General features: G+C 62.4%; 1 protein-coding gene across 1 annotated transcript; it reads left to right on the top strand.

The window, feature by feature from the left end:
- Window positions 1–24,221, top strand: Clmb (calcimembrin). Its single transcript, XM_087200103.1, has 4 exons — window positions 1–118; window positions 6,767–6,812; window positions 22,369–22,509; window positions 23,755–24,221. Exons 1-4 carry the CDS (start codon window positions 44–46, stop codon window positions 23,811–23,813), a joined length of 321 nt encoding a protein of 106 aa, XP_087056229.1. The 5' UTR covers window positions 1–43; the 3' UTR covers window positions 23,814–24,221.

Below are 24,221 nucleotides of genomic sequence, written 5' to 3'. Positions count from 1 at the left end.
CCGGCGCGCGCGGCGGCCGGGAGCGGCCGGGAGCGGCCGGGCCATGACCCCCGCCGCGCTCTCCTGCAGCCCGGTCGCGGCCGCCCCAGCCTGGCCGCCCGTGCGCGCCCAGCACGCGGTGAGTGCCCCGCGCGCCCCGTCCGCGGGACCCTGCCCGCTGCCCCTGGAGCCGCAGCCCGCCGGCGGAGGGGCGCGGCCGGGGAGGGCGGGGGCCCGGGGCGGGGCGGGGCGGGCCCGACGTCCCCCAACTTCCCGCAGCCTCGCCGGGGACGGCCGGGACGGTGGGGTGTGTCCCCGCGCCTGGCCCGGGCCACCTGACTCCGCGCCCTCTCGGGCGCCCGCCCGGGGCTGGCGGGGGAGGGGGCGGAAGCCGCGGGCGGAGCCATTTCCCCGCCGCGAGGTCCCGCGGTGCAGTTCCTGAGCCGCGCTCGGGCCCGCGCTCCGGCCGGCGAGCAGGGTCCCACCGCGAGGGCAGGGCGAGCGCCGGCGGCGGCCTCTCGGGCGCGGCTGGGGAGGCGCCGGGAAGGAGGGGGACCCGCGGCTCCCCGGGGGCGGGGCTCTGCGGCCAGGCCTTGACGGAGCCGAGGGAGAAGTTCGGGAGAGGCTGGAGGGCCGGGCAGAAGGCCCTTCCAGGCTGGTGCAGGCTGAGCACGAGCCCCACTTTACAGACGGGGAAACCGAGGCTCAGGGAGGCTCACCCTGGTGGCAGGCTGTGGCTCCTGCATGGCGCCCCAAGTTCTAGGACGCCCCTGTCCTGGGCTGCGCTGACCACAGAAAGCACCCCTTACCTGTCCAGGCCCCTGACCTGACCAGAACACACCCCCGTCTTGTGCATCCCCACCCCAGGGTGCCGGTCCTCTAGACTAGACAGGCTGCAATCCCTGCACCAGCCCCAAGGAGGCTAAAAGTACTAATCTACTGGTAGACGCACCCAGCAGGGCGGATACCCCTGGGTGAAGGTGTGGGCCACTTTGGGGTGGTGAGTGGGACCGTGTCCTCTGCGACTCGGTGAGGCCAGCGATGTGCAGCACTCACCAACCCCAACCCTGTGCCTGACCTCCCACTATTCTTGTTCCCATTTGCGAGGCCGGAAACAGACCTGTGCAGGTAAAGCGACTGACCCACAACCATATGGGTGTTGTCCAGGCCAGGCCTGATTCTGATTCCCCAGCCGGCAGGGGACGCCACCCCGGGCTGAGCCCACGGTTAGACAGACTTGAGGGCGTGCACAGGCCTGGGGTTCCATCCCCGCACCTTGCACTGGCACACGAGCACAGGGACACACACAAGCGCACACACACCACAGGGCGTCATCATCGCGCAGGGGTGTTGTGCGCATGGCATACGCACGTTACCCATGTGCCCTGGGCCAAGAAGCACCTCCCACCCTGGCCCCCAGCACCACTGCTGCTCCCAGCCGTGGTCTCCTGGTGGCCACCATGAACCTGACTCGAGTAGCCTGTCCTCTATGCCTGTCCCGACTTGGCTGCTGCCAGGCAGATGAGGCATGAGGGCGCTTTTCTCCTATGCCCATGGGGTACCATGGGTAAGGTGTGCAGTGCTGAGGGTGGGGTCTCCCACAGTGGCCGGGAGGCCGAACTGGGGAGGCCAAGCCCCTTGGGGGTGGTTTTGGGGGACTTGCTGGCCCTGCTTCCTGCAGTGAGAGGCTCCGGCAAGGCTAGGGCTGGGGCTGACGCTGTGGGAGGAGTGCTCCCCGTGCAGCCATGGGCCTGGACCCGGTACCGCCTGTGTCCCTGTGGCTGGGACTGCATTGTTCTGTGGCAAGGGGAAGTGCCTGTCCCAGAGAGGAGCCAGGTCCGGGAGGAGACCCTGCCCAGCCTGCCAGCCGGGCTCCACCTTCTCCCTCCCCCTCCACCCACCTGGCCAAACCCTCACGTTCCTCAGCACTGCCCACCCCGCCCGGCCCGGCCCAGCCTGGTCCCGTCCTAAAAGAGGTCCTTGTGAAGGAGGGGACTCAGGATCTCGGGGCTGCGCAGATTTCACTTGGGAGGTGAAGCCAGGCTTCCAGGGTGACGGCCACTCACTGCCTTTCCCTCCTGGGCATCCAGCCCTCAGGGACAGCCCCCATGAGCTCAGGTGACCTCACTAGGTGTCCAGACCCAGCAAATGGAAACAAGGACTCCCGGCCCAGTGTACCTGTGCATTGGCAGTGAACGGCTGAAGTACGCTCGTCCCTCGAGACAACTGGGACTCCTATGTGACCTGGTAGTGCCACTCCCTCCATCTCCGGCTCTGGGTTTCTGTGATGCCTCCAGGAAGAGCCTGGCCTCCGCCACCTACCCAAGAAGCAAGCCAGGGAGGCGGCAAATGCTATGGCCAGAATTGTAACAGCATAGCCTCCACCGCGGGGCCCGTGTCCGGGCCCTGTGCCACATCTTAGTGACTTTTTACTGCGTTGTTTTACTCTTCCGATTGCCCTGAAAGCCTGCGGAGGGTGAGCCTCTTGCAGCCACGCTGTGGGCTGGTGAGTCGCAGCCTCTGACCTCCAGGCTGCATGGCGAATACTCATTGCCCCTTGGATGGTGTCGCTTCTCCAGAGGCACTCGTGGTGTTAGAGACACTGCAGTGTACAGCGCAGAAGGCCGTGGACACCTGCAGGAGGAAGTCAGTTGTGTGTGTGTGCGCGGCACTGCGGACTGAACCCAAGCCCTTCATTTGTTTATTTATTTAATTTTTTTAAACAAGGACTTGCCGAGTTACCCTGTTATCCTGTGACCATTTGGCAATAGGGAGACTTTTTTGTGTGTGTTTGTGTGCCGAGGATCGAACTCGTGACCTTGCGCTTGTGAGGCAGGTGCTGGAACCACTCAGCTAAATCCCTGGCTGATAGGAAGACTTTTATGCCCAGGTGCAAGAAAGAACTTGTTCAGCCTCAAACTGTTGTGCAATAATTAACAGTCACATTCTGGGGGAGCTTAAACCAAGCCAAGTCTGTGTGGAAGGAAGGTTTTCACGTCTAGCAAACTCTGGCAGCAGTGCTGGTGGCCCTGGGGTACCCTCCCACTCTGTTTTCCAGTTACAAAGGTGGCAAACCCAGGGCACCATGCGTAAATCAAACCGCAGCCTCCTCGCTGGTCCCAGGGACCCATGCCGCGCGAGCCCCTCCCCACTGGAAGAGTGGGGTGTTGCTGTCCACCTCTTCGATTCCTTTTTATAAGGAACCAGCCCAGGACGGGAACACTGAAGACAGCAGCTTGGGACAGGGAGTCCAAGGCAGGGATGAAGTGACAGACGCCCATGTCTTCCAGTGCAGGTGAAGGCCTGGCTTCGGCTTCCGCTCCCACGGCCTCCTGTCACCCAGGTGCCTCTCCGGGTGGACACAGCCCGAGTTCCCACTGGGACCAGCCCTGTCCCCAAGGGAGTGAGGGGCTTCCTACCTTCCGGTGATCCACCCAGCACAGCAGGCTGCAGTGAGTGCCCTGGACCAGCAGGGCCCCTCATGGGAGCACCCAGTGGCTGTCCCACCCAGGAACGACGACGAGGGTGGTGATGGGGATGATGATGCCCATGGCTGCACCCCAGGCCGTGCTGGAGGAGGTGGCCGGGTGCCTGTGTGGACATGACAGCACAGAGCCCAGCACCCCCAAGTCAGGACTCAGGACAGGGGTGCCTGCTTCAGCCCTCAGCTCCTCCAGACCTTGAGGCCACCCCGGCGCCTGCCTTGGAGTTGTCCATGTGGAAGGCAGAAGCTGCACAGCTCGGGCTGGGGTGGGGCTTGGTCCGAAAACTCCCAGCGGCTGGGGACTCTGGTGTCCCTGTGCGGGATCCTGGGCCCAGCTGGTCTCCTGGTCCCACCTGCCCTCCACCTCTCCTTGCCCCGGGTTCCTGGGAATGAGAGGCGGTGCTGGCCTGGCACACACAGAGCCCCACTTGGCTGGGGTAGGAGCAGAGGTGGTGCTGGGAGGCACGCCCGAGGCTGGCGGCTGCACGCTGTGCCTCACTGCCCAGCGCCACCTCTGCTTCTCACTGTGTCATTTGTCTTCCTCCTCTCTCTCTCTTTCCTTCCCCTCTGTCTGTCTTCCTTCCTTCCTTTCTTTGTTTTTTGGTACTGGGGATTGAACTCGGGTCCTTGCGCTTGAACTCGGGTCCTTGCGCTTGCATAGCAGGCGGCGAAACCACTGAGCTAAATCCCCGGCCCCCTTCCTTCCTTTCTTTTTGAGACAGTCTCTCTAGTAGGTAACTCAGGCCAGCCTCAAATTTAAGATCCTCCCACCTCAGCCTCCTGAGTGCAGGATTACAGCCGTGTACCCCCACCCCGCCATGCCTACCCGTTAATTATTGAAGTGGTTTCCAACTCAGAAAAGTTGCAGGAATCCGAAGCCCTCTGCTCATCCTTCATCCGAGGTGGACAGGCAGCCTGACGTGCCCCCCACACTCACGAGTGAACCACTGTTTCCTTGCTGAACTGCTGGAGAGTTAAATGGCAGAGACACTGGGTCCTGACTGCAGACGTATCACGGTGTCTCTGAAGACCTCAGGACTGCAGGACCATCCCAGATGAAACACACGCCCATGATCAAAGTCAGGACCTTAACGCTGACCCCACGCTATGCCCAAGGGTCAGTGCTTCTTTGGCCAGTTTTGATTACTTTTCAGACAGACAGAAGTGTGCAGTGAACTCTGCCTTCTGGCTCCGGGGAGACTCTTGTCCCACTGCATGGCCCGCCTCCTCCGCCCCGCCTGCCTGGGCTGCTGAACCGTGCAGCCCAGACCTGGTCGCCTGTGAGGCCTGCAGCGCTGGACTGAGATGAGCATTAAATCTGTGGCTGGGCTGGAACCAACTTTCTTCTCTGGAGCTCATGCATGGCAGGCGGGTGCTGTACCACTGAGCTACGCACCAGCCCTGAAATCAGCTCTCACCCAGATAGGCAGGAGGGAGCAGCATCTTCTGAAGGGTGGTCCCAGTCAGGTCTGTGTGAGGAGGGACCCAACCCCAGGGCTGCCAGATGGGGGCCCAGTGTGGGGAGCAGAGGAGGCTGCCACACTCTGCCCCCCAGCCCTGAAGCCCTGCGCCTCTTGGGACTCCTGACACCCAGGTCTGCCTGGTGGTGGAAAAAGGGCTCCAGAGTCTGGAGTACCGAGTTCGAGTCCCTGTTCTACCACTTGTAGCCCACATGGCCTTGTGCAGAATCTCTGTGGCTTGGTTTCCGGGCCTGGGAAACAAGGGTAGGAGCTGTTGCAACCCCACAGGACTGCTGTGAGAAGGGGCTGCGGGTGCAGGGGCTCCACACAGAGCTGGGCACATGGCGAGGACTCTGGAAAGGTGCTGGCTGTCCTGCAGGCCCAGCCTTGCGTTCGCTCCCTCCAGCCATCCTCCCCACCCAAGAGAGACTCTGTCCATATCCTGTTCATTAGCAACCCCACCCAGCTTTGAAAAATTGGAGTGCTGAGCCACACGCCAGACCAGTTACCACGCATCTGCAGGGCGGGACCCGGGCAAGCACAGGTTCGGAGCGCTCCCACGGCCTTGCTCTGTGGCCAGCTGCGGTGAGTGCAGAGTCTTGGTCAGCAGGGCCAAGGAAGCCCAAGACTCTGCTCTGCACAGGCCCGGGAGGCCCAGGGTGCTGCCATCCCTGACTCCACTGGAGGCCCAGCATGGCACTCAGCCCTTCGTCTGCCCCTGGGACAGCCCCAGGGCCCGCCGGGCTCACCCTTCCACGCTGCCGGCTGTATCTGCTGCAGGCCCCAGCCTCTTCCCTCTTCTCCCCGCTTTTCTCCCCTGCCCTCCGTCCGGCTCTCTGGGCTCCACTCCCCAGCACACTGACCCACTGCAGCCTCCCACGTTCCTGGCCATCATGGTGCACAGATCCCCAGGGGCTTCTGAGTGGACCTGAGGGGCCGCCTGCCAGGCCACAGCCAGCAGACTTGCAGGGCCCCCGGCAATGGGGGGGACAGGCAGGCATCGCAGCCCTGTACCATCTCAGGGTGTCTGCAGAGCCGGTGGCCCATTGGGGGTCACCGTACCCCTAGTTGCCCTGTCAGCCTAGCTCAGGGCCTGGCACACGGTGGCCTCCAGATGCGAAGGAACAGCTCGTCACCCATCCATCCTCTCAGGTGCTGGGACCCTTCAAAGGGAAATAAATCCTTTCGAGCTCCACAGGCTGTGGCTATGGCTCCACAACTGCCAGGAAGCTGAGCGTCCTGGGGCAGCTGAGCCTTGCTCTCCACCTCTGTAGAATGGGGCACAGCCTACCTTGAAGGGCAGAGGATGGGGGACAGGAGCACACAGGGCTCTTGTTTACCAGTGACTGGGGTTCTGAGGACACGTGGTTGCAGGGGCATTGTGGAGCGTGGCTTGGGATGATTCTAATTGACAGGAACTGGGTCCACACACCCTTCATAGCTCCGTTCCTTAGACCTCCACCAGTCTTCACAGAGCAGGCCAAGTGGCTGTAGTAGGAAGGCCCCACCCTGGCGGCCTGGCCAGGGCTCCTCTGTCCCTGAGACCCTGTTCTCTGGGCTCTGTCCAGAAAGACTCGGTGGTTTTGGTTCGGCCTGTCAGCCTCGGCCACACCCTTGCTCTGAAGTTCACCGAGTGCAGCCCCATGTCCCAGGCTCAGGTGTACTTAGCTTTGAGGCGCCCGCCTGGAAGGTTTTCTGAATTTTGGGGCAAATTCAGCCCAGGTGCAGTCAGTAGCTGCTGCAGCCTCACGGCGGGTCTCCGCCACTGCTCCTGTTGTGCCGAGCAGGGCTGGGGTGGGGGCTGGCCACACGCGCCTCGCTGAGTGCTGTCCTTTCTCTGCAGGCCGGAAACGGCGCCGACATGGGGCTTAAGCTGTCCTGCCTAAAAGGTAAGACCGAGGCCCTTCCCACTCTCGGGATTGGGCAGGCACAGGGGGGCTGTGGAGGGCAAGCCCGGGTTGCTGCCCCACAGAGGGAGGCCCTGCTCCGAGTGCTGTACAAAGCGCTGCTCTGGAAATGCTGCTCTGACTCAGCCCTCCTCCAGGCCGTCAGGCCACTGGAAAGTCACAGCGCCCTGGAGCCTCAGTTTCCCCTTCAGAAGGACAATACCAGGTGGAGAGTGAAGGAGCCAGGCACTTCTAGGGTGTTGACCCCTGGGGCTCGTCCTCACTGGACCAGAGGAGCTGTGAGACAGGAAGGGCCGGCAGGGCAAAAGCTCCAGGAAGACGTGAAATGGCTGAGGGGTGCTGGTAGGGTTGGCAGAGGAAGTCCAGATCTCCTGTCCCAGCTGTGTCTCCCTAGCCTGAAGCTCAGGGCCGGCTTGGACGAGGGGTCCCAGCGGGGTCCTCGACCCCAGGACCTGCCTGCACCCCACCCTGAGCCACACTCAGTCGCTCACGGGCGCCTGGGCAGTCCCTGAACGCGACTCCTCACCTCCCCAGCCCCACCTCTGCCACGACAGGTGCCCCTCGGCCTGGTCCCACCTGCCAAGACCACCTTGCCACCCTCAGGACACCGGGAACACATCCCTGGGCTTCCCTGTCAGCAAAATGGGCTCATGACAGGCCCAGGAGGTTGGGCAGGAGTGCCTGGCAAGCGGCCCTCCACCCAGCCACCACGGTGCCCCCTGCTGGTACAGTTCATTACTGCTGTCATCAGACCCACAGGCCACGCCTTTGAGCTGTGGGCAGGCTTGGGGGCTTGGGTTTTAAACTATGGGAACTGATCCTGGTCAACATGGGTAGGACGGAATATCCCCGAAGTGGGAGGTGCTGCAGGAGAAAGGAAGTAAAAAGCAGGAAGGTCCCTGCCAGGAAGAAGAGCCCACCCTAGGTTCCCACTGCAGGAGGGATTGGCTCCAGGACAACATCTGATTGGTCCAGTGGAGGTTTTAGGCCCACCCCTCAGTGCAGGAAAGGCGGGACCTCTTGATGGACACCTCCACCACCGAGGCAGCTGCAAAGGGAGCTGTGGTCCCTGGAGGGAAGGGCAGTGTTATTTGCAGAGTGGCCTGAGGTGCTGAAGAGGCCATGGTCCCTGGTGACACTGAGACGCCAGGCCGAGCCCCCTGAGGCCCGGGAGATGCTCGTGGAATGCGATGTGTGAGCCACAGGCTGGATCTTAGTGCACCCAAGGGTAGGGGTCTAATCCTGAGTGCCGTGGCCGAGGGTCTTCACGGTACAGGGCACGCAGGTGGCCCTTGGGCCTAGACAGACATAGATGTCACATAAAACAGCAGCCACACGGTGGAATTTGCCACCTCACCTGCAGCATCCCGTTCAGTGGCACGAGGCGTGTTCGTACCCTTGTATTCCAGAAAACGTCGACTCCCGCCCAGGACCGTGCTGTCCCCTGTCCCACTGACCACCGCCCTCCCACCCTCTGTCTCTTGAACGTGGCTCCTCCTTTTGCATCTGGGGTCTTCTGCTTGGTGTCAGGTTTCCCAGCCTTCAGCATGAGTCAGCTTTCCGAGGAGGAATGTTTCTTGGCTCACGGTCCTGTCTGTGCCTTGTGCCCCAGCCTGAGTGGAGGCAGAGCGTCCCGGTAGAGTGGCAGAGCTGCTTACCTCATGGTGGCCAGGAAGGGGACAGAGAGCCAGGGCCTGGGGGCAAAGGCCCTGCAGCGGGGCCGCCCCAGGCACCATCAGCTGTGAACCCTTCGGCAGGGCGATCCACTGATGAAGTTCCAGTGTGCACGGCACAGGGACCGAGCCGTCAGCACGGAGCTCGGGGGCATTCCAGGTCCAGCTGTGTGGCCCCTGTCTGTGCCGCGCCCCTTTTCATGGTGAACAGTGTTCCAGTGCCTGACAGCTTGGGCCTGCTTTGCATTGCTGAGACGGACGCCTGGGTAAGCAAGGCAGGGGAGGGCAGGTTTATGTTGGGTCACCGTCTCAGAGGTTTCAGCAGGGTCGCTCGGCCCTGTCCCTTTGGGCCCGTGGTGGCACGAGCACTTGGCAGGGGCACTGGTTTAGCTCAGAGTGGCCAGGAAATGGAGAGAGAGAGGGTACGTCCCTTGTGACATCTTCCTCCCTCTCCTAAGGGTCCCACCACCTCCCAGCAGCGCTGCAGGCTGGGACCAAGCCTTTCACATGTGGGCCTTGGAACATTTAAAATAAAAACTAAGCCGGGCATGGTAGCACACGCCTGCAATCCCAGCATTCTGGGAGGCTGAGGCAGGAGGATCACAAGTTCCAGCCCAGATTGGGCACCTTCTCAATTTAGCAAGACCCTGTCTCAAAATTGTAAAAAGGGGGCTAGGGAGGCAGCTCAGTGCAAAAGTTCTGGATTCAATGCCCAGATGCAAAAAAACAAAACACATACCCACACACACAAAAACTATAGCATGGACAGACCGTGTTTTCTTTGTCATTCTTCTGTCCGTGGGCACTTGATTTGTGCCCCTCGCTTGGCTGTTGGGTCAAGAATCTCTGACAAAAGGACCAGCCCCTCAGGTGTCCCTGGGACTGCTCTGCTCGCAACCCAGGGCTGGGCTCAACCAGGGAGGCAGATGGAGATGCTGCACAGCCCAGGGATCACTGGGAAATCCACTCTGGCCCCTCCCCACCTCCCACCTGCAGGCTAAGAGCCCAGATGGGAGCCAGGCTCCGGGGCTGGGGGCTTTTAAAAGGGTCACCTTCAGGGCCAGGCCTAGAGCTGCTAAGAGCTGGCCTGGGGCGCCCTTGAGCCCAGAACCCTGTGTCCTGTGCCCGGGAGCCCTGCCCCCGCCCGCTGGAGCCTGACTGTCTCCCTTAGCGGCTCACAATTAGGAAGGGTCCTCGGGCCACACCCAGGCTGCTATGTGGCTTCTCACCTCCGTGCCTTGCGTTCTGCTGTGCCTTGCTACCGTGACTTCTGTTGTAGGGGCGTTTGATCCTTCTCCCTACAGGGTTTGGCCAAGAGTTAGTCCTGGGGTTGTTTCCAGCCTGTTGCCTTTGTAGATAAAACCACACTGAAGGCCTCGGCTTTCAGAGGTTTATCGGTATTATTTCTTGGGGATAAATTCCAGACATGGCGGCCCAGCCAGATAGTAAGAATGAGCGGCTGATTCTCCCGGGGCTTAGTCTGGGCAAGGCCTGCTCCATGCATTCTGTGCCATTGACTCATCTGGCTGCAGGACAACCCGAGCAGTCCTGGCTTCTGGGCGAGAGCCCCGGAGGGAGTGCGGTTTGCCCAGTGTGGCACAGCTCAGAGCCAAGCGGGAACTGAAGCCGGGTGGCCTGGCCTCGCCCTCGGCAGTCGCTCGCTCCAGCCTCTGTCCTTGAGCTCATGGCACTGCCCCCCTCTCCCCTGAGGACATCTGTCCCTACTGCACCGTGGTGTCACTTCCAGGTCCTTGAACCTGGACGCTTCACAGTGTCACCCCGCAGGGCGCACATCCTGCCGTCAGATGCCCCGTGCTTGGTCCAGCACCCCGACTGCGTTTGCACAGGGCCTTCGCGGCCCTCCTTGTCCATCGCGGTCCCTGCCTTGGACAAGTGACCTTGTCTCCGGGCCTCGGTGTTCTCGGGGTGAGCGAGGCACCCGTGCGTGCTGGGTTCTGGGGACTCTGACTCCACCAGGGCCCCCGAGCACAGAGAATGGAAAATGCTGAAATCGATGTTTTATTTGACCCAACACATCCCAGACATCAGCAGGTGGAGTCCAGCAAGCCAGGCTGGGGGGACCCATCCATGGGCCTAGGGGGGTCCTAGACTGACATGGGGGACTGTGGCTAGCCAGTCAGAGGAGGCTTTGGTGGCTGGTCTGGGGGTCCCCCTGGAGGAGGACGTATTTATTTTGGCTCAGGGTTCTAGAGGTTCCCAGCCATGGTCAGCCAGATCCAAGGCAGAAGCAACATGGTAGAAGGCATGGCGGCCAGGAAGGGGAGAGAGGGAAAGAGCCAGAGAGGAAGGGGTGGGACCAGGATAGGCCCGAAGGAGCCCCCTTCCTCCCCCAGGTCCTCCTCCGCCCAGCGCATTCAGCTGATGAGCTCCCGCTGGGGTCAAGGCCCTGGTGATCCACTCACCCGGCTGCTGCTGCCTCGAGGCCCTGGCCCTGGATTCGAGTCTCTGGGGACACTTGGCTGGCCAGTCTGTAGGTCACATGGCTTGTCACCCTCCCCTTCCTCCCGGTCCCTCCTCCAGAATCACCCAGTCGTCTCTCTGAGCTAGAAGTTGCCTTGTGCTCACCCTGCGAAGCCATCCATTTCACAGAGGGGGAAACTGAGGCCACAGAGGGGAAGGGACCCACCCCAGACATCCGCCTAGAGTCAGACCCACATTCCCAACCAGAGCCTCCTCACGGGGAGGCTGCGCTTGTTCCCTTAGGAGGCATGACGCTGGGTCCCGGGCAGAGTCCCAGGGCTGTGAAGGCCACAGGGGTGCTGGTGCCCTTCCCCCACAGCCCCCCCTGGCTCCCATGGGCTCTGAGGTAGGCCTGCCCTAGAGGACACAGAGACCCCACCCCTCCTGGCTGGCTCCGGGCTGCTGCTAAGCTTCCTCTGTGACTGGCTGGGCTCTGTCTCCAGCATGTGCAAGTGTCCTGGGGCCGCTGTACTAAATGACCACAAACTGGGTGCTTAAAAACAGCAGGAATCTGTTCTCCCACAGCTCTGTAGGCCCAGGCTCTGAGACCAAGGTTTGGCCAGGCCGTGCTTCTCTGAAGGCCCTAGGAGGACCCTTCCTGCCTTTTTAGGCCCTGCTAGCTCCTGCTGTTCCTTGCTCCGGTCTCTGTCTCCGTCTCCACACGGCTACTTCTCTGGCTCTTTGTATCCAAATCTCCTCCTCCTCTTCCTCGTGTAAGGACACCGGCTTGGACTTAGAGTCCCCCTAATCCTGGCTGAGCTCCTTACGCCGTGCATAACTGGTCACGTTCTAAGGTCCCGGGCTGGTGGAATTTTGCAGGACAGGGCCTCGGAGCCCTCCTGCATGAGGACAGGAACAAGGTGGGGCCGTGGAGGGGAGGTGGAGGGAGGTTCCCGCCATGCCAGGCCCCCTGCTTCTGAGCCCCAAGGCCGGGGCACAGCGCTGTGCCTCACCTGGGCCCTCTGCCAGGCCTGAGGTGGGCCCGTGACCTGCGGGTGTCCCATGAGCCAGAGCGTCTCCGCGCCCATCAGGCTGGCATAGGCTGGCAGCTGGCAGCTGGACAACATAAGTGGCCTTACAGATGGGGGCGCTGAGGCCCCAAGGGGTTCTCAGGGCCACGGGGGCAGTGGGAGGAGCCTGGCTCAGCTGCAGGGAGGGGCCCCAGCCCAGGGAGCGAGCGGCACAGCTGAGCTCTGGGCTCTCTGCGGGGTCCCCAGAAGCTCAGCCTTGCAGAGCTGCAGACTCCAGAACCGGCCAGCCCAACCAAGCCAGAACCAGGAGTCCCTGTGGCCACGCGAGTTTGCGAACCAGGGTAAATGGTGCTGGTGTCAGGGATCAGAACCCCATGCTGGTCCTGCCCCTGCCGCTGCAGCCTGCGTAAATCGCCCCGCGCACCCACACCTCGCTCACCTACTCAAAGAGGGCTCGGAGGCAGACGTCTCCCCTGCGTGTCTCCAGAGCTTCCTGAGAGAGCCCAGGGCCAAGCTAGGACACTGTGAGAAACCCATCTCAGGTGCGGCCCGGCCGCCTGCCTGCCTGCCTTCCAGCGTCTCCACTTGGGCCCAGTTAACTTCAGCTTCACATGGAGACACTTCGGGGTCAGGGCTTGGCTCCGTGCTGTCCTTCCGGGGACTCGGGGGCAGACCTGGAGAGCAGCCTGGGAGGGCGAGAGGTGGACACGTGGTCTTGGCTCGGTGGTTCGTACATGGTTTCCTTTTAGTAGACTTCATTCTTGGAACAGTTTTAGTTCATAGAAAACATACAAGGAGTTCCAGAGAGAGTCCCGTATGCCCCACGCCTAGTCTCCTTGCCATACTGGCGAGTGAACCCAGGGCCCTTTTTATGTTTCACTGCGAGACAGGGCCTCACTAAGCCACCAAGTTGCCAGGCTGGCCTCAACTTGCCTCAGCCTCCCAGAGGGCTAGGATGGCAGTGTGCAGCCCACTCCCGGCTCAGTTTCCCCACTGCTGACGCCCTGTGTGAGAATACGACCTTTCCTACAGAGCCAGTGCAGGTTCACTGTCCTCACCTCTGACTTCTTCGCTTGCTTTCCTGCCCCAAGGCCCCATTGGGACCCTGCGTGACATCAGCCCCTGGGTCCTCGGGCTCTCCCTGGCCTCAGCCACTCAGGCCCCCACTCTTGCCATAGTGACCATCAGGGAGCTGCGGGCGCCCTCGACCGGGCCTTGCCGGGGTCAGTGGGTTCGGGTCCAAGTCTGCCGATGAGTGAAGTCAGGGATTGCCATGCAGCGATGGGAGCGGGGACCCCGACTGCCCCAGCCACTGGGCGTCCTTCTCGGGCACAGGGCTTCTCCCTGCCCAGCCCGGCGCCCAGGCTGTGGCTGGCCGGGGGAGACCCATTTTCTGATTGGTCTTCAAGCCTCAAGGCCAGCAAGGGGGCCCCGAATTCAGCCACACCACTGCCCATGGTGGAGGGGACACCGGGCTCGGGGGGCAGCTGTGGCCCAGAGCTGGCGGAGAGCCTGTTCACTCAACAGGGTGTGTCGCATCCTGGGCCTGGGGCAGCAGTGAGCGCAAGGGCCCCAGCCGTGGTGGGAGAGGCGGAGAGCGTGTGGACAAACGCAGGCCCAGACTGGAAGATGGGGCTGCAGGGAGTGGCGGGAAGCCCAACACTGGACTCTGGCCTGACCGGAGCGGTTGCGTGCTTGCGGGGAACAGTGTGCCGGGCAGGGGATACAGCGATGCAAAGGCCCTGGGTCAGGAGGAGCCTGGCGATCAGTGGGCAGCGAGGAGGCACCTGGGGCAGGGATGGGGGAAGGGGTGATGTGGATGAGTGGAGGCCCTGGGCAGGGAGGAGAGGCGTGGAGCTGAGGTGTGGCCTCAGCAATGCAGGCCCGGCCACTGCCAGTGGGCCCCACATCTGTGTTCCTGGGCCCCTGTCCCAGCAGCCCGAGGAGGCCCCTGGTGTCCTTGCCCTGCAGACAGCCGTGGCGAGGGGGACCAGCATAGCTTCGTCCGGCTCCCCGGGCCCTCCAGGCTGACCGGCTGGGGCTGGACAGGGCACTGTGGCCCACGGGTTTTCAGGAGCCAAACAGATGTCCCCGATCTGGGCTGGCCCACCCGCACCAGGCACAGCGCGCAGAGATCAGCCTGTCCCTCCTGTCACCAAGCTAGAGGTGAGCCTGGGGCGCTCGCTGCCTGTGCACAGTCAGGACCCGGCCAGCTCAGCCCTCCTCTCCCGAGCTGCAGGCTGAGAGCAGAAATGTCCATCAGTCACTGGTCACCATGCTGGTGGGGATGCTGCGCCCACCCTTAGACACACAGCTGGGCTGTGGAGCTGGGCCTGAGGCCGGGACGCCCCCCCCTTTCCCCTTCCTGTCCCTGCAGTCTGCCCTGGGCCTGGCCTGGCCAAGGGGCTCAGAAGCGTCCGGAGTTCAGGGCGAGGGTCGGGAGGGGACACTGGGACTGTCGCCTGGACCCTCTCAGCACTGGGAAGTGAGGGCCGCACTGACCCATCACCGATCACCGGCTGTTGGCCCGCCCAGGTCTTGGTGCGCAGGGGAGGGCAGCTGGGAGTCCAGGTCAGGGTGACCGGCCACTGTCTCCAGGAGGCGGCACCCCATGCTGTGACAGCACCGGCCCAGCCCGCCCCGCCTGGCCTTCGATCAGTGTCATCCTTGAGCTCGGGTGGGGTGGGTGCAGTGCCCAGCGAGTTGTCAGAGCCTAGGCTCTCACCGGGCCACCCTGACGAGAGAAGTCGCATCTCGGGAGATTTTGTTTTTTTGGTCTATCATTCACTGATTCATGGTGCAGTACTGGGGATTGAACTCAGGGCCTTCAACTGAACTGCAATCTCCAGCCCTTTTTATTTTCTTTATTTTGAGACAGGGCCTTGCTAAGTTGTTAAATTGCCCAGGCTGGGCTGTAACTTGTGACCCTCCTGCCTCAGCCTCTCAGAGTGCTGGGATCACAGGTGTGCACCGCCACCACCAGCTTAACTTCTTGAAGTGTGTGGTCCATGTGCGAAAAGAATGCAGGTCACCAGGGGAAGAGACAGGACGCTCCGGCTCCCCAGGGTCCCTTGCCCCCTCCCCACAGGGCGTGGGGCTGCGCACAGCTGGGGAGCAAGGAGCTTCCAGCCCCAGCCACCCTGAGGCCCTTGGCCACTCCTCCGGGGCTGCTCAAGCCTCTGCAGGGCCCGGGACGGGAGGAGGCTCTGGCGGTGGGCAGCCCTGTCTCAGCCCCTCCTGCCCTGTTTCAGGACCCACCACAGGTGCCCGAACCTCTGCAAGCCTCGGTTTCCAGGAAGTAGAGGGAGCTCTACCCCTGCTGGCACTGACATGACGTGACCCCCCCCAGCTGTCACCCTCACTTGCCATTTGTCACCAGCAGCCCGGGGGACACTGCCCTGGCAGGGCAGGGCTGAGAGGCGGGGAGACACCGGGCTGCTCGGCCCCGGGGGCCACGGGCCCTGTGCAGGGTACAGGGCTTCCTGGACCTGGCCCTGTCACTTGTCAGCAGCACTCGGCCCCCTGGCTGGCCCCAGCTGGCTCGGCCTGCCCACCAGAGGAGCAGCCCTAGCTCTTCAGGGCCAAGGGCTCCTTCCTGCACGGCGTCCTGAGCACAGGGCCCGGGACATCGGCATCGGCCTGCCACAGGGCATCGGGGGGCCCGGCCTCCAGGAGGGCACGGATGCCCTGAGCGGTGTGGGGAGCCGTCCAGCTCTCCCACCCAGTGACAGCCCTGCAGGGTGACGTGAGTGACCAAGGCCGTAGGCACAGTCTGTGTCACGCTCCGCGATGACAGCTTGTAGCAGCCCTGATCACCCCGTCAGCTCAGCACGCAGCAGGCTGAGGGTGGCTTGGGGCTGTAGGGTCATCTGACGCCAGCCGGGCTCCAGCCTTGCGGTGTAGGTGGGCGGCGGGGCAGGAGACCAGCGGCTCCCTCGTGCTGAGCTGTTGCTAGGATGAGTGACAGCTACAGGCGTGGTTCTCGGTGCCCAGTGATGTGCCCTGGCCCCATCCCTGGCCCCGTGAAGGGTTGCCAGAATTAAGGGAGGGAAAAAAACTATAAAACAAGCACCCAGTTACGCTTGAATTTCAGATAAATGAGGACTAATTGCCTAATTGCTGTTTTTTGGTATCCCAAATATTGCATGGAGCATACATACTAACAGATCGTCTTAAACTAAGACACAACTGGACATCCTAGATTTTATTTGGAAACCACGCCCGGGGATGCCTGGCAGTGTCTAAGGACACCTTTGGTTATCACAGCTGGGGGCATGACCACACCAGAGTTCGGGGATGCCGCCAAACCCCCACAGTGCCCGGGCTGGCCTGCACCACACAGTGACCAGCCCAGGTCCAGCTGGCCAAGGCCAGGGAGTGCCAGAATCACGCGCCAGATGTCCCCTGGGCCAGGTGGGCTGCCGGGGGCTTTGCTTGTCTTCAGTGTAGCCCACGCCTGCCTGCGTGCCCATTGTAGGGATGAGCAGCTGAGGCCAGAGGAGGGGTCGCCCCTGAGAGGTGGGGGGGTCAGGGCCTCCATGCCCGGAGGGGGTGCTGCTGGAGGCAGGGGTGAGGGCCTGGCAGAGCATCCCAGCCTCTGTGAGCTGCAGCCCACCAGCTCCTCTCTGCGGCTCATCCCTGACGTAAGCTGGGGCTTTTTCCTTAATTAAAAAGAGATTTTAAACATCCACTGCTGGCTCTGTTGGGCCCTGGCTGCCTTGAAAAGGTAAAACCACCAGAGCTGCCCCAGCTCATCCATAATGACACAGGCTTTCCCTGTAATTGGAATTAAAAAGAAAAAAAGATTAACTGCATATGGAACCCTTGGAGGCATTTGTCGGTTGTGTTTTGAAAGACTCCCCCTCCATCCAAACACCTGCTCATCTCTGAGAGACTGGTGCAGGCCTGGCCCTCACTCAGTGCTGTGCTCCTGCCCCAGGGCTCTTGCACCTGCTGTGGCTCCCCCGTGCCCCTCCTCCATCCCCCTGCTGCTCTGTGACAGGCCTGTCTGACAAGCCGTCCAGCTCCCACTGTGAATGATCCCTTCTTTGACTTTGTCCCTGAGGCTCTGCATCAGACCCCAGTGGCTCCAGGCAAAGTCCCTGACCTTGTGGGGGGACCCATGGTGAGTCCCATCCTGGAGCTCCCACGCCAGCCTCCTGGACCCCATCCTTCATGCTCAGCCTTGGGACCCCTTCCTGTCCATTCCGAGCCACCGTGCGGGCTTTGGGCTCCATTTCTGCTGCCAGAGTCGAGAGCAGGTGGCAGGGAAGGCAGCGTGTGGGAGGTCGGAGGAACCTTGGTATAGGCCGTTTGCTCGCCAGAGGCAGCACAGGGCACACAGTCGGTGCCCCGAGAGCCTGGGCCCCAGTGGCCGCCCAGGCTTGGTGCTGGGACAAAGCCAGCGCTGCAGGTGGAGCCCAGGCCTGGTGCAGCAGGGCACTCCCGGTGCTGCCCGGGGCCAGGGAGGCTCTGGCCCACACTCAGCGGCTGCGTGTGCCAGCACCTGGGCGGCACCCATGGGTCCTCAGGATCGGCTGAGTCCGTGCATCAGGGCTAGGTCGTACCTGTGGGGCTACTCACAGCTACTGTGCACAGGGTGTCCGCATCCTGTGGGGGAGGAGCCAGCAGTCCCCTCTGCAGCCCCACCTGGCTCTGCCATCACCTGGGTGGCAAGAGAGGAAGCAGACAGAGGCTGCAGCCCTGTCCAAGGACAGGAGCCCAGATGAGCCTGGCTAGAGTTGCCTGCTGTTTCTCAAAGGAACAGTAGAGGGCACCCGTGAGCCGTGACACCCAGGCAGGCCTGCCCTTGTCCTCTGCTATCCCTGTGGTGGCCGCTGGGCGGCCTGGGGCATGCTGAGACTTGGTGTGGCAATGGTACCCTGTCCCCAGGGGCCTGTGGCTTCCTGGACAGGGCCCAGGGTCTGGGGCATGAGCTCACCTGGCCCAGGAGGAGAAGTGGGGGTCACATAGAGGGGTGAGGGCCCCCTAGGCCTGTGCCCGGCTGCCTGCTTCTACCTTGGGCACAGTGGGGTGGACACAGTGGTGTGGACACAGTGGTGTGCACACAGGCCTGGCTTGGGCTGGCTGCAGGAGGCTTGGGAAAGGGTGGCGGCTTGCTGGGAGTCAGTACCGCACCCCAACTCTACTCCCAGGTCCAGCTCTGCTGCCCTGGCCAGCTGGACCCCCTGTGGGCCATTTTACAGTCAGGGAAACTGAGGCTCGGAGACCACCTCCACCTGTTCCTGCAGTCCCCTGGCTGAGGGGTCTCCGCCCTGGCTCTCAGAATCACCGCAGCCCAGGGCCCTCGGAGACCTCCAGCTCAGCCCTCTGGGGTACGGGCCGCATTCCCTGGCAATTCAGCTAGCAGCTGAGTCGGGGCTGGGCCCTGTCAGGAGCAGAGGCCACAGCCCTGCGCTGCAGCCCTGCGAGGGGCCACCGGCCTGCTTCCGGGCCTCCTTGTGCCCGGCTCTGCCCCTGAGCCAAGGACCGCAGCACGGGGCTCAGGCTGGGGCCCGGCCCTCCACACGCTCCCTTCCTTCCCCAAGGCCTCCTGTGTGGGGTCCCCAGCCAGGGTCTCCCCTGGGCCTAGGTCCCCACCTTGAGCCCCTACTCCTAGGGCTGGAATCCCAGCCAAGCCCTGCCCCTCAGGAAATCAGCTTTTAATAGCCCAAGGCAGGCACATAATTAACAAATAACAGTTCTGGCCTCTGCACAAACAAGCTCCTTGTCTGGGGCAGGGCTGGCGCTTGGTTTTTAATCCCCAAAGTTGGCTTGATCCCTCCAGCGTCTCCCTTCCATCCTCCCTCACCCCTCCGTGGTGCTCCCTCTGACTCCTCCCTGCCTCCTGCATTCCTGGCTCAGGGGCTCTGGAGGGACCATTGCTTCCTCCACACGGAGCCTGTGGCTTTGTCCTCCGGCCCCAGCCCCTGTGGGACCACGTTTGTGGCCAGGAGGAAGGGGGCTCTCTGTTAGGATTTCTGACGCTTGTGGAGGGCAGGCTTGAGGGACGCCTCCTCTGCGAGGAGCTTCCTGGAAGCCCTTTAGGGAGGAGGAGCAGTGTGCATGCTGTCACTCCCACAGGGTCACAAGCAGCCCCACACGCCCACGCACAGCAGCCAGGCCTGGGGCTGGTGTCAGGACCGTGACCTCGCTCAGGCTGCCGAGGTTCTGTGTCCAGGCAGGACCAGGACACCCAGGACCACTTCCCACATTGCCCTGGGTGCCTGCCCACCGCCTGCTCTGAGAAAGTTCTGTTGGGAGGAAGGGACCGGTCGCCTCCTCTGCTGTGTGGCTGAGGACCAGCTACGGAGACAGAGGGAGCCGTGCCATGGCCCCAGGGTCAGCAGCGGTTGCTGGGCTCCAAGACGGGACCGTGGTGGCGGCACTGGCTTGGGTTGGACACAGACCTGGCTCTGTCCTTGCCAGCTGTTTATCTGTGGGGGATTCACTGCCCTTTCCAGTCCCTGCTTTGCCAACGTAACCACTCTGCTGTAAAGGAAATAGGAAAACACTTTATTCTGAGCCACTAGTAGCACTGGGGCCCGGGAACACAGATGCAGCTCACCTACGGTGACGGTCGCACCGCAGTCGTGAGTCAGTGCATCTCGCAGGGACACTGGCTCGGCTCTTGCATGCCCCGTGTGACAGAGGCACCCAGGGCCTGGGGCAGAGCCCACCTCTCTGGACAGGGCCAAGGTTCTGCCATACTTCGAAGGCCTAGAGAGCAGCTGTGGCCTGCTGGGAACATCTGGCTGGTGGCCTGCCCCCGAAGCCCCTGCCCCAGCATGGCTGCCGCCTGCTGCCAAGTGCACAGCCTGGTGCCCAGGCTGCACCCAGACCCAGAGCTGGGTTTCCGGGCAGCTGAAGGCCCGCGCCTTCCTGGATTTCAGCAGGACAGACCTGATGACTGCCCGTGTGTGACTGGCTCTCCAAGGAAGCCCCACTGACAGTGCCTGCTGTTCTCCGGGCTGTGCTGAGCTGCCCCTGCTCCGGCCTTGCTGCCATTTCCAGCTCTTTGGGCTTGGGAACCCAGGAGGGAGGGGCCCAGCGGGGGCTCTGGCTCGGGGTCTCTCATGGGCACATTCGAGGGGGCTGCAGGGCCATGGCTCCCCCGTGTGCCTCCCCAGCTGTGTGTCCTCATTGTGTGGCAGCTGCCCACACCCCCGTTCGACAAGGAGGAAGACTCGGCTCCAAGTTAGAGTCCCCTCCAGGGCTTCATCTTTATTATCTTTTTTTTCAGTATTGGGGAGTGAACCCAGGCCCTTCACACTGAGCTACATCCCAGCCCTTTTTATTTTTATCTTGAGACAGGGTCTCACTAAATCATGCATGTGCCCAAGCTGGGCCTAAAGTTGAACTCCCTCTGCCTCAGCCTCCCGGGGTGCTGGGATGACATGTGTGCCCCAGGTGGTGTGGCCAACAGTGGGACCATGGCCCTGACCCTGCAGGGATCACCGGGAGCACAGTCCCAGGGTGGCTGCGGCAGGCCGAGAGCAGCAGGTCACAGACCCCATGTCACTCAGTTCTGCCAGGCCAGGCCCTGGCCCAGAGCTCGCGCACTCCTGGCCTGGAGCTCCCTGGGACACAGTGGAGGACACAGGGTCGGGCTGTGGCACCTGACTCTCCAGTGCCTGCCTGGAGCGTTTTGTTTGTCTCTGGCCAAAGATAAAGCCCGGCTGTTCGCCCTGTCCCAGGCACAAGGGAGGGCAGAGTGGGATGAGGCAGCCCTGATGCTCCTGGCCAAGAGAGACTGAAACAAGAGCCGAGTGCTGCGGGCCACGGTCAGGGCTGGAAGGCATAGAGACAGGACGTCTGCAGACAGGCCAGGGAAGGAATGAGCAGGTCCACCAAGGCGTCTTCTCCAAGGTGCAGCCTGTCGTGCTGGGGTTTTGGGGGGGGTTTTGGTACTGGGGATCCAACTCGGGACCTTGCGCTTACAGGGCAGGCGCCAGAACCACTGAGCTAAATCCCCGGCCCCATGCTGGGTTTTGAAGGATAGGTAGGAGCTGGTTATCTGGATAAGGGAAGAAAGCACATTCCAGACTGGGCGCAACAGATGCCAAGGTGTGAGGAAGTCTGGGAGCCCAGTGGGTTTGGAGAACTGGGAGCAGGTGGGCAGGTGGTGGGAGTGGAAGCAAGACCGTGAAGGCTGAAAGCGGGCCTGAGGGGCTGGCCAGCCCAGGATCAGCATGTCCCAGAATGCCCTCCATGACTCGGGGCTCTGAGGGATGCGAACAGGTGTCCTCCAGAAAGGGACTCCAGAGCTGGCTGAGTTTGGGAAGCACAGGGTGAAGCCCAGTTACAAATCCTTCCTTACTGTGGGACTTGTCAGAGCGCTTCTCTGACACGTCATGAGTCCCCAGAAGGGGACAGAGGGCTGGGATTCAGTCAGCAAGCTGGCTTGACTGCATCACCCCTTTCTGAGGAGTCCAGCATTCCAGGGACTCAAAGTTCTAGACTTAGAGAAATGCTGCCAGCAGGCGTCTGAGCTGGTGAGTGCTCCAGGTGGGGTGTGGCTGTGCTTGAGGGTAGACAGGGCTGAGCAGGGGCAAGAGCTGAGGGAAGAGGGCAGGAGCCGCTGCCCAGGAGGGTCTGCAGGACTAGACGGGGACCCACGCCATGGCTGCTGGGGTGGCGCCCAGGCCACGGGAGGAGCAGGAGGCACTGGCAGCGCACGGAGTTCATGGCATCCAGGCACGGCCAGATGGCCAGGGTGGTTTGTGGGCAAGCCGGGCTCCAGAACTCGGCTGCACAGAGGAAGCAGACGGACGTGTTCCTAGAAAAGCACAAATTGACGCAAGACAGCCAGAATCCTGAGCCCGTCTACTAAAGAACCCGGCTGGGCACATGACTGTCACCCAGCACTCAGAGAGGCCGAGGCAGGAGAACCCAAAGTCCAAGCCCAGCCTGGGCAAGTCCATGACTTAGCAAGACCCTGCCTCAAAATGGGAAATGTAAGGGCGGGGGATGCGGCTCAGCATGAAAGCCCCCGGTTCAGCTCAGTACTGAAAAACAGAAAGCCTGCTCCCAGAGACTCACCTGAGTCCAGGCTGGGCAGTTGCCTTGGTAAATCTGCAGGCAGTGAAGGGGAGAAGGCAGAGCCATTAGCAATCGGCCTATGGGGTCTGTGACCTCCGCGGGGCTGGGCGGGGCTGGCGCTGAATCCCTGCCACGTGCTGCCCTCTTCTACCTTCCCCGCCACGTGTGCATCCCACTCCATGAGCAGGAGACAGCACGCGGCTGCCCTCAGAGTGTTCAGGCTACGAGGGCATCATCGGACTTCCTGGGCCTTGGTTTCCCCATCTGTGAGGTGGGCACGGGGCTGCCCCTGGGCTGAGCAGGCAGGTGGGCAGCAGGACCCAGCACTGACACCTGTCTCTGTCCTGTGTGTGCCGTGTGCCTCCCGCCCAGGCTTTAAGATGTGCGTCAGCACCAGCGGCAGCCATGATGAGGGCCCCGTGCTGAGCGGCAAGTACCTGGATGTGCCCAACATCATCATCACGCCCCCGACACCCACGGGCATGATGCTGCCCAGGGACTCCAGGCGCACAGGTGAGCCCCATGCCGCGCCGAGCCTGGGTCCCCACCTGCCAGCTCCTTAGAGACTGGAGCTGGGCCCCTGCACCGAGCCCCTCGCCGTGCCACCACCCGGCCAGATTAAGGTGTGTGAGGGGCTAGTAGCAGCCCCCACCAGGAAGGTGACGGGAGGCTCCAGCCTGTGGGTCGTGCCCGGGGGTGGGCAGCATGGGCACGGGAGCGGCCCACACTGGCTCCGATGCCCTGGGTGCAGAGACCCCAGACAGGCACCCTGCCTGCTGCTCCCCAGGGCCCTCGGAGTTGGGGCGGTGCTCGCCAGTCCAGAGCAGACTTAGGAGACCATCTGAGGCAGCCGGAGATGTGACGGTGATGGGAGGCAGCCGCACGAGGGTGGGCCTCCCAGGGACTCCGAGTTAGGACAGATTTTTGTCCTGTTTTACAGACGGGTACACTGAGGTTCCCAGAGGCTGAGACACTTCCTGTGTTGGGCTGCAGACCACCTGTGACCTGGGCTTGTCCCGGGGCCCCCGAGGCTGGACACCCTCCCCCTGGGTGGCACAACTCAGCTGTAGCTGTGGCAACATAGGTCAGGCACGGGCCACAGAGCACAGACTGCAGTGGGTCCCTCTGATGTCCATCACTGTCTCGGAATAACCAAGTAGGAGGCCTGTAGAGAACATTTTTTCTTGGTGCTGGGGCTTGCACCCAGGGCCTTCATCCTGAGCTCATCCCCAGCCCTTTGTATCTTTACATCTGGAGATGCACGTGGTGTGGGTACAGAATGGGGGAGGCATGTGGTTACCCCACAAGGTCTGTGGGTGACCTTCCTGGCCCTTTGAGCTCAGGGGTGGCCGAGTCCAAAGAGCCACACACAGGCATCCTCCTGGGGAGCGATCGCAGAAGGATAGGCCTTGCACCCAGAGCAGCCTGAACCTGAACTCCACCTGCCCCAAGCCAGGCCCAGCTTTGGCCTTTCTTGGCATTTCTTCATTGCATTCGGTGGTCCCAGGCAGTGACCCCTTGACCCTGAGCGGCCCCTCCATAAAACCCAGAGTACCAGTCTCCCCCTGGTCTCCCCAGGCCCAGGACTCAGCCAGGATGCTGGAGGGAGAGGCAGGAATAGGCGAAGGGAAACCCTAAGCCAGCACCACTGGAGCCTTGCAGCCTCTGGGGACACACTGCCTGGTGTTGGGGACCCTGGGCCTGGCCACAGCATGTGGGAGAAGGGGCCCCTCCCAATGCGACCCCTCTTGCTCCTAGACTGGCTGGACAAGGCGGGGTCTTGCCTAGATGACGCAGAGCTGGACCCCGAGGCATGAGGAATCCTTCTGCATGGACCTGCACCGTGCTCAAATCCTGGCCTTGGCTGCTGGGGCAGATGTGCTGAACAGCTGGATGGGGACTTGGACCCAGGGGTGGCAGAGTTAGCTCGAGCCCCAGGCCCCAGAGCACTGCGGAGAGGACAGACGCCGGCCATTCTGGCTGTTGCTGGTCCCCGTGAGGTGGGGCGGAGGAGCCTGCCGCGGCCTTGACGATCCTGCGGGTGCAAGCGGACAGCAGCTTCCAGAGGAACTCAAGCTCCCAGACCTGGCCCCCTCAGGTCACCGCAGCAAGAACTTCTGGAGAGAGGAGTGACTCTGTTTTTTACGAGTTGTTTAACAGGCTCTGAGGCAGTCCCGGGTGATTTATAAGTTCTTTTTTGCATTATAAACAGAGTCCATGATGAA

The sequence above is a fragment of the Heterocephalus glaber genome, unplaced genomic scaffold (genome assembly GCF_053883595.1).
Source record: "Heterocephalus glaber isolate CG9 unplaced genomic scaffold, H.glaber_assembly_v1.0 deba00000071, whole genome shotgun sequence".
Lineage (NCBI taxonomy): Eukaryota > Metazoa > Chordata > Mammalia > Rodentia > Bathyergidae > Heterocephalus > Heterocephalus glaber.
Note: the sequence above shows the minus strand (reverse complement) of the source record. Positions and strands in the feature narration are given on the sequence as shown.

What these genes read in the sequence shown, in the direction of transcription:
- Clmb (XM_087200103.1), top strand. Translation starts at nt 44, where the DNA reads ATGACCCCCGCCGCGCTCTCCTGCAGCCCGGTCGCGGCCGCCCCAGCC. An exon ending in TAAGCTGTCCTGCCTAAAAG is followed by an intron (nt 6,813 to 22,368) that starts GTAAGACCGAGG and finishes CCTCCCGCCCAG; the next exon opens with GCTTTAAGATGTGCGTCAGC. An exon ending in CAGGGACTCCAGGCGCACAG is followed by an intron (nt 22,510 to 23,754) that starts GTGAGCCCCATG and finishes TCTTGCTCCTAG; the next exon opens with ACTGGCTGGACAAGGCGGGG.